We start from the raw sequence: 12,065 nt of genomic DNA on the forward strand, positions 1-12,065 counted from the left end.
TTATTTAAATGGTGATAGATTGGGAATTGGTGATATAAAAAGGGACCTGCGTGTCCCAGTACACCAGTCACTGAAAGCAAGCATGCAAGGTGCAGCAAGCAGTTATCTTAGAAAGGCAAATGGTATGTGGCCTTCCCTGCAAGAAGATTTGAATACAAGAGTAAGGATGTCTTACTGCAGCTGTACAGTGCCTTGGTGAAACCACAGCTAGGGTATTGTGTGCAGCTTTTGTCGTCTTATCTAAGAAAGAACATACTTGCCTTAGAGGGAGTGCAACGAACATTCACCAGATTGATTCCTGGGATGGCAGAATTGAGAGAAGAGATTGAGACTATATTCACTGGAATTTTGAAGAATGAGAGGGAACTAAATTGAAATGTATAAATTTCTGTCCAGAACAAGAGGTCAGTATCATTGGATACAGGGTAGGCTATTTAGGACTGAGATAAGAAGAAATTTCTTCACTTTGGGTGGTGAACCTATAGAATTCCCTAGCAGAGATGGCTGTGGAGGCCGATACACTGACTATATTTCAGAAGGATTTTTAAAGTATGTTTATTAAAGTTTTACATAATAACAAACAAATAACCACAAAGAAAATAAACAAAACACAAGAATACAAAAATTGCAAACAACAAAAAAAGAAACATTTGACTTAACGCTATACCTAAAGTCCCTAACGCTGACAGTCTTCCCCTCACATCGTGCCACCGGAAGTCCGGAAATAGATTTCTATACTCAGAAGATGTCCAAGAGGTATGAGGGGAGCGCTGGTGAGATAAAGGAGCAGCCATGATGGTGTTCAATGACAAGTGTGCTCGAAGGGGCGAATGGCCTACTTCTATTTTCTATGTTTCTATGTGGTAAGAAATGTGTTATCCAAAGAAAGGTAATTTTTATCAGCGTCATAATGCAAACAACTAACAAGTCAATGACTCTTAAGTCTTCACGCCCACATTCTGAATTTCCATCATTTGTTCCGATGATGCGACCTTCCTATTAGCATTTCCAATATGTCTTCCTTTTTCCTCAACCGTCAACAGAAACTTAGACCCCTTTCAGCTTCGCCTATAATGAACCCAGGTATAAGATGTAAAAGACCAGTACCTAATGTACTGGTGCTAGCTGAAAGTAACAAGGGGTATCGAGCTAAGTTGAAGTATGATTAACCTTGACCTAAGTGAATGGTTGAACAAGCTCAGGGGACTGTATAGCCTAATGATGTTCCTATGTACCACCCAGTCCCAATAAAACAAAAGTATCAAATATTGAAATCAAACAAGTATTCTGTTTGGCCAAGTTGAGAAATTATGACAGAATTCATCATGAATGTTCAAATGGAAGGTAGATCCCTCAGCGCTTGATCTCTAAATCAAATTTTATTTGCTTCTATCCTTTCCTCTTCAGATGCCAGAATAGAAGAATTTGTCTATGAGAAACTGGATCGAAAAGCACCACCCCGTTTAAATAACTGTGAACAGTTAGGCCAGTACATGCTTGAAGCTGGAAATGAATTTGGTCCTGGAACTGCATATGGTAAGAGAATTCAAGCAGTTGGACAAAACCCGACTTCCTTTTGCACTGCTAAGTATCGGTTTAAAATGTATTTCCTTTGTGTAAGGTTTTCTTATGATTATTGACTAAAATATTTTCAGAGAAAATCCATAGGTACGATGGGCCTCCTGTGTGGTATCATTCTATGACATATGGGTGTGCTATACTTTTTTTAAAACAGGATAACTTTTATCCTGAGCCTAAGCTGCCTTATTATCTCGTGTAGATGATGAACTCCAGTTTTCTCACCCCTTGGAGTTGAGGTTGGGGGAGACAGTGGCTTAGTGATAACGTCACTGGGCTAGTAATCAAGATTAACCCTGGCTAATCCTCTGGGGGCATAGATTCAAATCTCACCACGGCAACTGATGGAATTTAAGGTCCTTTAGTAAGCTCTGGAATTGAAACCTAGTCTCAGTAATGGTGAGCATGAAACTATCATAGGTAGTTGTTTGGTTCACTAATACCCTCTGGGGAAGGAGGCCTGACTTCCTTACCTGGCCTGACCTGCAGGCGACTCCATATCCACAGCAATGTGATTGACTCAAAGATCATAGATCATAGAATTTACAGTGCAGAAGGAGACCATTCGGCCCATCGAGTCTGCACCGGCTCTTGGAAAGAGCACCCTACCCAAGGTCCACACCTCCACCCTATCCCCATAACCCAGTAACCCCACCCAACACTTAAGGGCAATTTTGGACACTAAGAACAATTTAGCATGGCCAATCCACCTAACCTGCACATCTTTGGACTGCGGGAGGAAACAGGAGCACCCGGAGGAAACCCACGCACACACGGGGAGGATGTGCAGACTCCGCACAGACAGTGACCCAAGTCGGGAATCGAACTTGGGACCCTGGAGCTGTGAAGCAATTGTGCTAACTACAATGCTACCATACTCGCCTCTGAATGGCTGAGCAAGACACTCCGTTCAAGGGCAATTGGGGATGGGCAACAAATGCTGGTCTCGCCGGCAACGGCTCACCCCATGAAAGAATCTTTTTTTTAATCAGCCATGATCTTGGAGGGTGGCAGAGCAGGCTCGAGGGGTGAAGTGGCCTTCTGCTCCCATTTCTTACCTTCTATGTTATCTCACCAGAGTTGAATATGCTTGTCATTTTGTGATCTATTAGGAAAGTCAGTTAATCAGAATAATGTTTTTTTTAACACACAATTTTGTTGAGGTATTTTTGGCATTGTAAACAGCACCAATTAGTGTGCAAATATCACTTACAAAAACATAGTGCAAATAACAGTTCCTCTCTCGCAAATAGACCCACCTATTCTTCCCCCCTACTCTACACTATTCTACCCCCCCCCCCCCCCCCCCCCCCACCACTGACGATTAGTTCCCCGCGAAGAAGTCGATGAATGGTTGCCACCTCCGGGCGAACCCCGATAGTGATCCTCGTAAGGTGAACTTGCCATGTCCGACAGCCATACTTTGGTCTTTGGGGGCTTTGAGTCCCTCCAGGCCAACAGTATTCGTCGGCGGGCTACCAGGGAAGCAAAGGCCACAACTTTGGCCTCTATCCCCTCCTGGACTCCCGGGTCCTCCGACACCCCAGAAATCGCCACCTCTGGACTCATCGCCACCCTTGTTTTCAGTACCCGGGACATGACGTCCGCAAATCCCTGCCAGTACCCCCTGAGTTTTGGGCACGCCCAGAACATGTGGACATGGTTTGCTGGTCCTCCCACTCATCTAGCACACTTGTCCTCCAGCCCAAGAATTTACTCATCCGGGCCACCGTCATGTGGGCCTGATGAACTACCTTGAACTGAATCAGGCCGAGCCTGGCACATGTTGCAGTTGCATTTACCCTCCTCAGAGCGCCTGCCCATCTGCCTCCCTCCAACTCCCCACCAAGCTCCTCCTCCCACTTGAGTTTCAGCTCCTCCGTCCCTGTGTCCTCTGCTCCCATAAGCTCCTTCTAAATATCCGAGACTCTCCCCTCTCCTACCTCTCCCCTGGAAACTACCCTGTCCTGGATCCCCCTTAGTGGAAGGCGTGTAAAGGACGGAACGTAGGAAATCCTGCACCTGCAAGTACCGAAAGTCATTTCCCCTTGCCAGCCCGAACTACTATCCAGCGCCCTCATGCTCACGAAGCTCCCTTCCAGGAACAAGTCGCCCATCCTTCCCACCCTCCGCCACGCTCGAAACCCGCCGTCCATTTTCCCTGGGACAAATCGGTTGTTGTCACATATTGGGGACCAGACCGACGTTCCTGCTTCCCCCGCATGCTTCCTCCATTGGCCCCAAATCTGCAGAGCCGCCACCACTATAGGGCTGGTGGAATACCTGGCCAGCGGGAGCGGCAGAGGAGCCGTGACCAGGGCTGCCAGGCTGGTGCCCCTGCACGAAGCAGCCTCCACCCGCTCCCAAACCGACCCCGTACCCACCATCCATTTCCTTATCGTGGCTATGTTAGCCGCCCAGTAGTAGTTGCTGAGGTTCGGCAACGCCAATCCCCCCTTGCTACGGTTCGGTTCCAGGATCCCCCTCTACCCGCGGGGACTTCCCCGCCCAAACAAATCCCAACAAAAGGATTTTATTGATCCTTTTAAAGGACCGCGGAATGAAAATAGGGAGATACTGAAAAATAAACCGGAATCTCGGGAGGATCTTCATCTTCACCGTCTGTACTCTCCCTGCTAGTGACAGTGGGAGCACATCCCATCTCCGAAACCCGCTCCTCATTTGCTCCACCAGCCTAAACAAGTTCAACTTATGCAGCCTGCCCCTGTCCCGCGCCACCTGTATCCCTAAATACCTAAAACTTTCCCCAACCAGCCTAAACAGTAGCTCCCTCAGCCTATCCTCCTGACCCCTCGCCTGCACCACAAACAATTCGCTCTTTGCCATGTTCAACTTGTACCCCGAAAACCGGCCAAATTCCCCTAGGATTTCCATAATCCCGTCTATCCCTGCCACTGGATCCGACACGTACAAAAGCAGGTCATCTGCGTAGAGCGAGACCTTGTGTTCTACCCCCCCCCCCCCCCCCCCCCCCCCCGCCCCCGGACCATTCCCTTCCATCCCCTTGCCGCTCTCAGAGCAATTGCCAGCGGCTCTATGGCCAACGCAAACAGCAATGGAGAGAGGGGGCACTCCTGTCTTGTCCCACGGTATAGTCGAAAATACTCAGATGTCGTCCTGTTCGTCCTTACACTAGCCTCCGGGGCCTGATATAGCAGTCTAAGCCAGTCCACAAAGCCTTCCCCAAACCCAAACCATCCCAGCACCTCCCATAAATAGTCCCACTCCACCCGGTCAAAAGCCTTTTCGGCACCCATTGCCACCACTACCTCCACCTCTCTGCCCTCCGGAGCATCATACTCACATTGAGTAGCCGCCTTACCAGCTGCCTGCCCTTTACAAACCCCGTTTGGTCCTCCACAATCACGTCCGGTACACAGTCTTCGATTCTGGACACCAGGATCTTTGCCAGTAGTTTAGTATCAACATTAATCAAGGAGATTGGCCTATAGGACCCACAGGCTTCCGGATCTTTATCCCGTTTTAATATCAGCGAGATGGTGCCTTGCGACATCGTCGGGGGTAACACCCCATTGTCCCTCGCCTCGTTAAACACCCTAACCAGCACCGGTCCCACTATCCCCGAGAACGTTTTGTAGAATTCCACTGGATACCCGTCCGGCCCCAGGGCTTTACCCGACTGCATGGCCTTCAGGCCCCCCATTACTACTTCAGCCCTAATGGGGACCCCCAGCCCCTCTACCATCCCCTTGCCCACCCTTGGGAAGGTCAGCCCATCTAAGAAGCGCCTCATCCCCTCCGGCCCCGTGGGGGGGTTTCGAGGTATACAGCTTGCTGTAAAAGTCCCTGAATACCCTGTTCAATCCTGCCGGGTCTCCAACCCGGTTCCCTGCCCCATCCACTACCGTCCCTATTTCCCTGGCCACCTCTCTCTTCCTACGTTGCTGTACAAGCATTCTGCTGTCTTTCTCCCCATACTCCTACACCGCGCCCCTTGCCTTTCTGAGCTGCTCTACGACTTTCCCAGTGGATAGCGCCCCCTTCTCCGCCTGCAGTCTCCGTCGTTCCCTAAGTAGCTCTGCCCTCGGGGACTCCGCATATTCCCTGTCCGTCCGTATCATCTCCTGAACCAGTCTGTCCATCTCCGCCCTGTCCATTCTGTCCCTATGGGCTCAGATTGAGATCAGTTCCCCTCTCACCACCGCCTTCAGCGCCTCCCAGAGCACCGCTGCTGAGACTTCCCCTGTATCGTTGACCTGCAGGTAGTTCGGCATGCATTTCTCACTCTCTCACATACCCCCTCATCTGCCAACAATCCCACCTCTAACCTCCATTGTGGGCGCTGGTAACTTTCTTTGCAGACCTGCAAGTCAACCCAATGTGGAGCATGGTCCGAAATAGTGACCGCCGAGTATTCTGTATCCCTCACCCCCTCCAAAAAGTCCCTACTCATAATAAAGAAGTCAATACGAGAATAAACCTTGTGAACATGTGAATAGAATGAGAACTCCTTCCCCATCGACCGATTGATTCTCCAGGGGTCTACCCCCCCCCCCATTTGTTCCATGAACCCCCTCAGTTCCCTTGCCATTGCCCATTCTGGAGCACGACCGATCCAGGTCGGGATCGAGGACCGTATTAAAGTCCCCACCCATAATCAGCTTGTGCGAATCCAAGTCGGGGATTTTCCCCAGCAGCCTTTTGATGAAATCTACATCATCACAGTTTGGCGCGTAAACATTCACTAGGACCACCCTCACCCCCTCAAGCTTACCCCGGACCATGAGAAATCTACCACCCCCATCCGCAACTGTGCTGTCCGCCTCAAATTGAACCCGTTTGTTAATCGTGATCGCGACCCCTCTGGTCTTAGCGTCAAGTTTCGAATGGAAGACCTGGCCAACCCAGCCCTTCCGTAATCTAATCTGGTCCGCCACTTTCAAATGTGTCTCCTGCAGCAACATTACATCAGTCTTCAGAGCCCGTAAGTGCACGAACACACGTGCTCTCTTGACCGGCCCGTTTAACCCTCGAACATTCCAGGTGATCAGCCTGGTTGGAGGACATCCTGCCCCCCCCCCCCCCCCCCCCCCCAACGCCGATCAGCCATCCCCCTTCTTGGCCCCACCCCCTGTCAATGTGCTGCGCCCCCCCTGGTCCGCCTCTTGGCAGCTCCCACCCCCAACCTCTTCCCTGTTACCTGGTTCAGTTCCCTCCCTCGTCAGCAGATCATCTCTCTCTCCCTCCGCCGCCCGCCCCCCCCCCCCCCCCCCAGCAACAATCCCCTGTAACCTAACCCCTGCCATATACTGGCTGTATACACCACCCCCCCCCCCCCCCCACCTCGCTCCTGCTGATAGCTCAAAGCAGCTAGCCTGGTGACTCTCCACTAAGGCGCCACCATGTCTCCCACCTATTGTCCCCCCGCCCATCAACACCACTTCCCCAGAACAGCCCTGTTCGAGCAATCGCTCTGGGACCGAAACAGAGAGAAAGCAAACAAAGAACAAAGTTCGCCCCCACAATAGTGCAATTCAAACTGTGTAATGAGGTGGGCGCTACCACCCACCCCCCTCCCAACATTACCAGAAAAATAGCAAAAAGAACCCGTACAGCCCCCCAGCACCCAATAACTTAACCTTTAACTATGACAATCAGAATAATGTTTAAGATGACTGATGCACAGCAATCCACATGCTGCCAGTCAAACTGTTTGTAATTACAGACCAATTGGGAATGGCTTTCAGGTGGGCACAACGCTGGTTTCAAATTGCTGGGATCTACGTAAACCTGACTTTTTAATCACATTGAAATATTTTGGTTTTCTGGCAACAAACACCTGCTGCAGACGAACTATGTACTTTGAAAAAGCTTGTTTGTGAGATATCCCTCTAAATCCAAAGTAAATTCCGACGAGGGGCAATTGGAATTCCTGGCTGAGGTTATTAGACTTCTGAGTAATTAGCCTGACTTTTACCCGTGTTCAGATAAGAGGCAAAGCCATGAAGTGGACTATGACCCAAGTTGCTATTGAGATGGGAGACACCTGACAAAAAAAGGGTTATCAAGCTACAGCCTGGGCTGCAGCAGATACATGCACACATGTGAAGCGGTTTATGGAAAGTTCATTTTTCTGTTTGGCTGTAAGAAGAAAACTAGAACTCCAGAAGCTCTTGAACAAGCAATGTACAAGCAAGCTGAAAGAGACTAAATCCTAAAAGCTGTGTGAATGAGCTGGATATGCGAAACAGTTGAGCATTTTTATCAGAGGACTAGACTGTGAATTGGGTGTTGTTGGTTGGTCAGTTGAAAAGGAACCTGAGAAAGTTACACCATCAGGACTAATGAAGACCAGAGTGAGACACATCAGTGTTAACCCTATCTGGATAGAATATGTGTGCCAGTGAAAGTGACTTGAGGGTCGAATCCATTGAGCAAGAAAAGTGAGAGATCCTCATCCCAGGGGCCGAATTACAAGAACATTAAAACTGCACGTGGTGTCACGGTTGTGTGAGGATATAGAACATACAGTGCAGAAGGAGGCCATTCAGCCCATCGAGTCTGCACCAACTTCCACCCTATCCCCGTAACCCAATAACCCCGCCTAACCTTTTTGGCCACTAAGGGCAATTGAGCATGACCAATCCACCTAACCTGCACGTCTTTGGATTGTGGGAGGAAATCGGAGCACCCGGAGGAAACCCACGCAGACACGGGGAGAACGTGCAGACTCCGCACAGACAGTGACCAAGTGGCGAATCGAACCTGGGACCTGGCGCTGTGAAGCCACAGTGAAAAAAGAAAATTGCTTATTGTCACAAGTAGGCTTCAGTGAGGTTACTGTGAAACGCCCCTAGTTCGGGGAGGCTGGAACGGGAATTGAACCGTGCTGCCGGTCTGCCTTGGTCTGCTTTAAAAGCCAGCTATTTAGCCCAGTGTGCTAAATCAGCCCCTAATCGCAGCTGCAGGGGATGTAATTCTCTCATTTAAGTCGTATAACCCGAGCGTAACAGCAGAATTGTGTTGAAATAGCAATGAAAAATGGCCCTGTTTTATCCCAGCAGAGGGAAAGTCTGAAGATTTTGAAACTTTTTTTCCCGACAGGCAGTGCTCTTATTAAATGTGGAGAAACCGAAAACCGAATTGGTGCTGCAGAAAGGGAGTTGATACACTCGTCAGAGGTTAACTTTTTGGCACCCCTCAGGAACTTTCTGGAAGGAGACTACAGAACAATATCTGTAAGTTGAAGCCATTTTCCCTCGTTTGTGTTGCTTAAAATCTTAATCGAGTGTACTGTCCACCAACTCCAGCACCATGACCATTTTTGTGAGGATGGGACACGCCTCTCAATCCTGGCATGTACTCACGCCCTGTGGTTCTGTAGGTGAGCAGTTGCACATTTTTCTAGTAGCCATTTGGCTTTGACACCTCGCTTATTTAGAGTCATGGCTGAGTTTATGGATGGAAAATAACTGTGTTGACCTGCTCTTCACTACACTAACAGCTAACAGTCTGGCAAATCCCTGTTTGGTATAGTGCAGAGTGGGAAGGCTACTCTCTGTGCGCTGGACAATTGGTTTCAATTAGAATTATTTGTGTTTTATGACACTAATATTCAGGATCAACTGTTACTTTCAGAAAGAACGTAAGCTCTTGCAGAATAAAAGACTTGATTTAGATGCAGCAAAAGCAAGACTGAAGAAGGCAAAGGTCTCGGAGGCCCGTTCAGCGGTAAGTAAAGCACATTACTGGTGTGATTCAGTGCGTAACCTATTATGTGCAGCCCTGATGTAACTTTAAGGTGAAAGTCGACTTTGAAGAAGATCTCCCAAAGACCCTGTATGCTTTAAAATAATTTCAAAAATTGAAATATGGATGTGATAGAAATCTTCATTCCCGATACAATTTTTGTATGACAATTGGTACTTTGGTTTGTAAGTTTCTTTTAAGCATGCCATAATGCAGAGCTATTAAAATATGATACTTTTTATCTGGGCCACGCTTTAAGCTAATATCAAGTTAATGTTATAAGTAGTTGACGCAAAATGCTAGAATGGATTTCCCTTAAGTACAATCGGAATATTATTTCTCTATAGTGTAATTTTGAGATGTGTAGCCCACTGATCAATTCTGGTGTCAGCCATGGGCTCAGTGGCAGCTTTCCCACCTCTGAATCAGCAGGTTGTGTGTTAAAATCCCACTGCAGAGATTTGAGCACAAAACCTAATGCAGCATTCAAAGTGCTGCACCCTCCAAAGTTGTTGTAATGAGATGATAAATGGAAGCCCTCATCTGCCACCTGTTAAGTACCCAGCTGATAATGTGTGTGTATCCCAAAACGCAGAAAGGTAACTCGGAACACCGGTTCTTAGTGGTGTCTATTTTCAATTTGGTATACTGAGAAAAATAGAACCAAGGAGGAATAGTCCAGTCATTGTGTGAACAATTAATAAAGGCTATTTATTAACTGAAAAAAAAATACACAAGGGCTATAATACACAACAACACTTGTTGCACTGATGGTTACACACACACACACACACACACACACACACCCGCACACACACACACACACAAGCATTACACGAAACTACCTACGTTCCCTGATGCCCCTTTTTTCCCCAACCAATATCCAATATTGCATAACACTATGAGCTAAATCCAGCAGATAGTTGCCACGCACAGGTTATTTGCCACATTTGGCAAAACCATCTTGAGTTGCAGTGAAGGTGAAATCTGCTTTTTGAGAAACTGTTTCTGCAGCAGAGCGTGGCTGTGATGGTTGCTGTGACTGTGTCCCTTTTCCCAGTCATTATGCAATGGACATATTCTTTCCCTTTGATATTCACCCTGTGGTTCTGGCTTTTAGCATATACATGTCAATCTCCTTATCTCTCCACTTTGAAGTTACCTCTTCCGTACCCCAGTATTTTCCTCCAGTCACATAGGCAAGCACTTGCTTTTCTTACCGATACCCTAATTCACCCCTCATAATCTCTTCAGACAGCTGCCCTATTTTTATCCTAATTTCATTTTTAATCTAAATTTTCCCCAATTCTTAACACACCAGATAGATGTAAATTGGTAAATAAAGTCGCCAAAGTCCCAGATGACCATAGGCTGCTTTCCCCTTTGAGAGGGAGAGCTGACTGGTGGTGATTTCACCTGAGGATCACCACACCTCAGACAAAGGGCAAGGTTGAGAAGGTGGGGCTTTCATGAATAACCTCAGCTGGTACAGGAATTGAACCCACTCTGTTGCCGTCACTCCGTACCACAAACCAGTCTTCCAGCCAACTGAGGTAACCAACTGATAAAATATCTCATAGCACTTTTTAAAATAAGTGCAGGCCTATGTATACCACTCAAACAACATCACAAAAACAGAACGTCTGGTTACTTTCACATTGCAGTCTGAAGAGGCCTCTTGTTGCTAACCTATTGGTTTATTTATTTTTCACATCTTAGCCCTCTCTGAACACATTAGAAATCCAGTTGAAATTGAAACCAACCCCCACGCACGCAAACACCAGCATGAATCTAGCTATATTGGTCCCTTCCAGACACACAAACGTTAAACTAAACCCACCTAAAGCCATACCTTATTTCTAATGTGTACCAATACAAATATAAATCCCTTAAAACTAACAACCTTTGTTTTCCTAACAGTATCGTTCTGGTGAATGTGATTTGTAATCCCTTCCAAGGCATTTGGTTTAGTGCCAAAACTGAATGTAGTACACCCAGTGTGATCTGATCAAATCATTCTACAATTGAAGCATTGTGTTCTCCTTTTATATGCCACATTGAGATAAAAACTAACATTCAGTTAGCCTTTTTGTACCTGTGCACTAACCTTTCATGATCTGTCCAGTACAAAGGGATTTCCAAACCCCTTTGTACTCCACAGTTCGTACTTTCTTGTCACTAACTAGAATTTCCAATTGTTTGTCTTGGATTCATAATGGGTAACCTTGTTCTGATCCCAGGTATTTAAATTGTGCAATGGCTAATTGAACCCACGTTCAGTTGAAACTCTACAGGAAAGATCAGTCTGAAGTAGTATGATCTGGGTATTGTGAAAGGCCCTGTAATGAAGTGCTGTAAAAATCTAAGGATAATTCATAATTCAAGCTGTTATGGATGCATATGCATAAAAGATGCACTGCAGCAACTCGTCTAAGGCTCTTTCGACTGCACCTCTGCCACTTCTCAGGAGAGGGAAGCTAATGCATGGGAGCACCACCACCTCCACGTTCCCTTCAAAGCCACACACCATCCTGACTTGGAACAATACGGCCGTTCCTTCACTGTCGCTGGGTCAAAATCCCAGCAAACCGTAACCGCACTGTAGGTGTTTCTACATTTTTTTACATTGCATAGACTGCAGCAGCTCATCACCACCTCCTCGAGGGCAATTCAGGACGGCAGTAAATGCTGGCCTAGCCAGCGTCACCTACACCCCATGAAAGAATTAAAAATAAACGCACGGTAGCACAGTGCAT

The 12,065-nt window shown here is 47.4% G+C and overlaps 1 protein-coding gene across 5 annotated transcripts in view; it reads left to right on the forward strand.

The window, feature by feature from the left end:
- Positions 1–12,065, forward strand: part of LOC140426091 (endophilin-B1-like) — a 75,258-nt gene that overhangs the window by 45,129 nt on the left and 18,064 nt on the right. For all 5 annotated transcript variants that reach the window (XM_072510436.1, XM_072510437.1, XM_072510435.1 and 2 more), the window contains exons 3-5: positions 1,408–1,536; positions 8,665–8,798; positions 9,199–9,291. In XM_072510436.1, coding sequence (XP_072366537.1) covers positions 1,408–1,536; positions 8,665–8,798; positions 9,199–9,291 — 356 coding nt within the window. The remainder of the gene's footprint in view (positions 1–1,407; positions 1,537–8,664; positions 8,799–9,198; positions 9,292–12,065) is intronic.

Source organism: Scyliorhinus torazame, chromosome 7 (genome assembly GCF_047496885.1).
Source record: "Scyliorhinus torazame isolate Kashiwa2021f chromosome 7, sScyTor2.1, whole genome shotgun sequence".
Classification (NCBI taxonomy): domain Eukaryota; kingdom Metazoa; phylum Chordata; class Chondrichthyes; order Carcharhiniformes; family Scyliorhinidae; genus Scyliorhinus; species Scyliorhinus torazame.